Here is a 5,736-nt window from a genome sequence, read left to right on the forward strand (position 1 = left end):
TATATCCAATTGATACTCTTTTATACTACATTGATACACTTTTTAAAAAAGAAAGAGAGGATCATATACTCAATAGATACTCTTTTTTACCACATTGATACACTTTATAACAAGATAGAAGGGGAATCTATGCATGCATATACAGTATTCATATATTCATACAATCTTTGCAAGCATATGCAATAGCTATTTTTTATTAACCGCCCAGCTAAGACAAATAACAATTTTCTTAAAAAAATAGAAACAAAAAGTATATTTTTACTCTATAATTTTATATCAACAAATTTTCTTTTGTTACACTTTTCTACCGTATAACCTACCTAAAAATTCTTACTTTGCTTCGAAATCCTCTATTTGATTTTGAGGTTTCTGTTGAAAATAATGAAAAAATCGAGTCCATCGAATGGAAAAGCAACCAAGAAAGTGGTGAAAGAGAATCCTTTATCTGTTTGAGAATTTGCTGAAAATCATTTATCATTAAAGAAAGTAGTTGTATAAATTGTTTCTGATTTCAAGTTGCAATCAAACTCTAAATCTGTTGGCCAAATCTCTACTGGAAGAAACACTTGGTCGCAGAGTAAAGCAGGTGTGAAGGGTAAGGATACTAAATCTAATCTGAAAAAGAAATTGCTCAAATCGCATACAAGAAAAGATGGTTCGGTGAGAGGTAAATTAGCTTTGAAATGGAAGTTTATGAACACATGAAGTGTGTTAATGCTGCTGGAAAAAAAAAGGGAAAATTTGTACAGGTGTACTGCTGGAAAAAAATAAGGGAAAATTTGTATATGTGTTTGATGGTGGTATTCCACCGAATTTTTGAGGTTCAAAAATGAAAATGATACACGGCTAATGACTATTTTGTGGGTATTTAATTGTGAATGTTATTTTTATGGTATTAATTTAATTTTAGGTGTTATTTTTGTCCTTCCCCTTTATGTATTTGTGTAATTTAAAGCCCAATAACTGAGAGAAGGAAATACTTTTCATCCGAATTTTTCTTCTTTAATTTTGAAAGCTCGAATATGAAACTGAGTTAAAAGGACCAAGAATAACCTGTGCTCGTCTCTTTTAATTAGTGCAAATTAGCAGCGTAAACAAATCATACCATATCAATTTATTTTAATTAGCTAGCTTTAACAAATAATTTTACTTAAGTTTTAGGTTAACAATTTTATAATAACATAAGACAATTACTTGTGATGATAAGTATTTTTTGTTTTTTCTTTTCAAAGAAAAACTGCTCAGTGCCGGTGCACGCAAGTCAAATTCCATATTCAAAGTATCCACTTTTTTTTTTTTGTGTGTGTGTGTGTTTTTTTTCCAAAATAACAGAATAAGCACAAAGTAACACAAATACATAAATAAATAAAAAAGAATCAAAAAACAAAAAGAAGATCCACCAAGAGTGGGAAAAAAATTAGCCGTCGAAACTGGAAACAAACATTTTTGAAGCATCTGCTAGCTAACTAGCTCTTAATTGTTGTGTAATGTCATGGTCCTATGACCTTTTAAAATGTAAAATATATATTTAAAAATAGCTTAGATTATGACTACAATACTTTATAAAAGGCAAATTAGCAAAATCTAGAAAATAAAAAGAACAAGAAAAAGTCACAAAAACGCGTTTTTTATTTCCTTTTTTTTTTTTTTTTTTTTTTTGTTTTTTGCTTCGGCACTTTGTGGTTTTTCGTTATGAAAGAATATTCAGACTGAAATTTTCTGAAAATCCCTTCTATTAATTTCATAAAGCCCAAAGGACTAACATGTGTAAATTAAAGTTAAATAAAAGTACTGGAAGCAGGAGTAGTCAATAGTTTCAAAAAAAGTCAGATCTTTCACACCAAAGCCACGTATGCTTTAATTGGTACATCAACCACATGTACAATGACCCAATTAAAGTCTTATAATGACCATTGTTTTTGTTTTCATTTTCCATTTTTCTTTTTAAAATTGCCACTGCCAGCACACCTAATAAGACCAGTGATCTCAGAAAATTAAATTGTTTGATTTTTGCAGTACTTAACAAAAAAATAGAAAAAATTGGAATGGAATACTATAAGGAAGAGAATACAAATTCATGATTCATCGTATATATTTTTTTTATACCAATTAAAAACAAAAAGAAGCAATAATCAAATAAAATCAAATCATCCTAACAACAACAACAAAAAATTAATAGTATAAGTTGTGTACAGCTCCTAAAAAAATAATTGGAAACAGAAATAAATAAAAAATCCTATATCATCACTCTCCAGCTGTACATTTTTTCCATAATTGTGTTTTTGTGTTTACAAATCCTGACCTAATTTAATTCCCTCCATCAAGAAAATGAATCCAAAACTGTAACATAAAAAATAAAATTAAAAAAAAGCTAAAAAAAAAACAATAAAAATGTTTATATATGCGTATTAGAACATGACGAGTTGGAAAGAGTCAAAAGGCTCTGACCGCGTGCCTTGCCTGTTATTAATTTAATGTCCCACTCCGGGGCTAGGAACTGACCGAAGAATCCGATCGATGGCAGCGAGATGACGGGCGATAAGCTTTTCATCGATGGTATAAGAGTGGCCTTTCTTGCTGGGTGTTGAAGCTGGGACTTTGCCTTTAGGCAAGGCATTTAGATATAACCTGTCCATCAAACTTGGTACTTTTTTAACTTCATAGGAGTTTAATAACTTTCTTGCTTCCGTTGATGAAGAAAAAGAAGCTAAAACCAATACAAACATGAAGAAAATGGATGTGGAAATCCTTGAATAAGCCATTTTATGTAAAATTTGTTTGTAGCTAGCTAGATGTAGTTTGAATTGGAGACTTTTTGTTGTGTTTTTTTTGTTTTTGTTTTAGTTTTGGTGTATTGAGGAAGGAGAAAGTGTAATATGAGAAAGGGGTAGGTTGAAGTATAGGTGAATATATATATGGGTGTGAGGGGGATATATTTATTGAAAAAGAACGCGTGACGGTTTAGGAGAAAGAAAGAAGAAGAGAAGAAAAGGGAGTGCGTGGAGCTCAAGTTAGTTGGGGCTAAGTCAATTTTTAATTTTTTTTCTTTCCGAATTTGTTGCTATTTTTTTTTTCTTTTCATTTTTTTTTTGGGCGTACACTTTTCTTTTAGTATGAGATGGGAATGGATAGTCCACCCTTCTTCCGACATAGGTGGACTGGTATTCCCGTCTCAATTTTCAGCTTTTTTGTGTTAGAATTTGTGATTCGAATTTTATTGATTCTATTCTGAAAATTTTGTAGTGCAATTCATGTTTGAGATTTTTTGCAGGGTCTGTGGTGATAGCGAAGGAATTTCTTGGAACTGTATATTTTTTGACTTAGGATTTATTTGTACGCATATATTTTACAAGTGTATTTAATGGGTATTTTTGGATGTCATATAAATACGTTATTGAGATTTTTGTCTCCGTATTATACGCCTCTCCATTATAGCCAATTTCTCTTCCTCTACCTGTGATTTTTTCCGTCAAAGATTTTCATGTAAATTTGGGTGTATTCATCTTGTTGTTCTTTTGCTATCATATTGTTTATTCCTGTTGTTTGATAACATCTTGTTAAGGGATTCGTAAATTTTATTGTTCGTATGATTGATGTGAAGATTCGAGCAACAAAGGAAAACCTAAATTGTGAATTTTTCTGACAAGTTTAACAACAAAAATAACGTATTCAGTGTATTTTCAGAAAAGTGAGGTATAGAAATGGTAAAGGTAGTGAGTAATATGTAGCCAGATCTATTCGAGGATGCAATTGGATGATCAAGATCTCTTCATTATTAATTAAAAGTCGTGACTTGTGAGTTTGAGGTATAAAAATAAAGAACCTCTTAATATGAAACGAATATCCTTTATCGAGCTTATCAAATATAAATTTAAATAATCAAACTAAAGATTTCAAGATATTAAATACTACAGAAAGTATTTCATATTTGAGAAAAAATGCAAACCAAGCACGACTTACCAATATGTAACTAGTTAAAACTTATACGCTCCCGGTGTATATACCAAGTCAATACATGCATATCGTATGTTTGAATTTAGAGTTCATATTACTTAATCATGATTAATTAATGTATATTTTACTTGATTTAATTGCTTAATTATAATAAAGAGCATTAATTTGATGCATACACCGAATACGTGTAAATTTTAACCAAACTCTTGACACTTTCTTATCGGAGCAGAATTTAATAGTTGCATTTATTTTCTTTTTCTTTTTGGGCCCCTTTGGTTTTCTTTTCCTTTTTCAATTTGCTTATAGTCGAGTGAGGTGGGGGTATGAGGGGTAAAAAAGCTAATAAGAGAAATGTTTTCTTCAAAATGTGCTCGAATTAATAAGAGAAATTTTCTACTTTATTATTCTTTTTATTTCAAATTGTTTATCGTGATTCTTAAGACTAGTTGTGTTAATTATTTGTTATCTTAGAAAAAAATCAAAACAATATTCTTTTATCATTTTATCTTTAATAGTAATTGTTCTTGAAATTACAAACACCACAAATGACACATAAATAAAATAAATCTTCAAATGAAAAAAGATTATATCTTAACGCTAATAAGGACAGAATAATTCAAAAAGACCTTCTAATTAATATTTTTTAAGAGGTGTATACAATAAAAACACAAAAAATAATTTGATGCCGAGGGAGTAAAACAGAATCTAAATATAATTAAGATCTCTCAACTACTCATTCAAAGATGATTCCTTAGCGAGTTATTTTAGAGTATGGTTCAAAGGGGTACCATAGAAAATAAAAAATAAGCTTGTTGAAGAAAATTATTTACGGTCAAAATTTATTTTGTCATTAAAAGTTGTTGTGACTTGATTCATCAGAATATATAAAGGTCATAGCACCAGAATTTAGACTTTATGCCCCTTTAATTTGTCACCATATCAAAAAAAAATAAAAATTATTCATTCTTTAAGTGGAAGAATGGGCTGAGGTATAGTGGTAGTATTATTCCATCATTAATCAAAGGTCACGAATTCGACCTTTGGATATTGGTAGTATTATTCTATCATTAATCAAAGGTTACGAATTCGACCTTTGGATATGGAGAAAATTTTATTGGGAGCGCTACCCTCAGAATGGATATGCAATGCGTGATTCGAATTAATCAGAACTTTAATGTGGATACCGAACACCGAATGAACCCCCCCCCCCCCAAAAAAAAAAAAAGTGTAGATAGTAAAGGATTAATTTTGTAGGTAATTTTTTGAATATTTTATCATATTAGTTTAGGTATACGCTTCTTGCGCGTGTACATCACTTTAATGAGTTCAAACATTACATTAAATATGATATTTTTTTAAGTAGTAAAGATGAATATAATAATTAAAAGATGGAAAATTTATTTATTAAACCGAATCTTTATCAAAAATATTTTTAAAAGTTAATCGACATTCATCTACCATCTATAAATTGCAACAAAACAATACAATGATAGAGACATCAAAATAATACAATTAAATCTAATCTTTACACACATTTTTTTTAAGTCGTCTGACACTCATCTACCACTTGTAAACAATAACAAAATAATACGATAATAGAAATATCAAAATAATACAACTAAACTTAACCTTTACCATACAAAAATTCCTCGAAGCCGACCAATATTTATCTATCACTTATAAATTTTAAAAAAATAATAAAAAGACAATTTTATTTAAAGAAGAATCTTTCAATAAAGGATTAAAAGTTCAAATCACTTTTCTAAGGATTTTCACACTTTT

At 29.4% G+C, this 5,736-nt stretch overlaps 1 protein-coding gene across 1 annotated transcript; it reads right to left on the minus strand.

Annotated features, from left to right (window-relative positions):
• Positions 1 to 2,153: 2,153 nt before the first annotated feature.
• LOC107861156 (precursor of CEP14) lies at positions 2,154 to 2,911 on the minus strand. The gene is made up of 2 exons (XM_047406823.1): positions 2,461 to 2,911; positions 2,154 to 2,340 (listed from the first exon to the last, which is right to left on the minus strand). The coding sequence occupies exon 1, from the start codon at positions 2,760 to 2,762 to the stop codon at positions 2,472 to 2,474; it is 291 nt and encodes a 96-aa protein (XP_047262779.1). The 5' UTR covers positions 2,763 to 2,911; the 3' UTR covers positions 2,154 to 2,340; positions 2,461 to 2,471.
• Between the last annotated feature and the right edge of the window lie 2,825 nt (positions 2,912 to 5,736).

This window comes from Capsicum annuum, chromosome 2 (assembly GCF_002878395.1).
Source record: "Capsicum annuum cultivar UCD-10X-F1 chromosome 2, UCD10Xv1.1, whole genome shotgun sequence".
Classification (NCBI taxonomy): Eukaryota; Viridiplantae; Streptophyta; class Magnoliopsida; order Solanales; family Solanaceae; genus Capsicum; species Capsicum annuum.

Coding starts and splice junctions, on each gene's coding strand:
- LOC107861156 (XM_047406823.1), bottom strand. CDS start 2,762: ATGGCTTATTCAAGGATTTCCACATCCATTTTCTTCATGTTTGTATTG.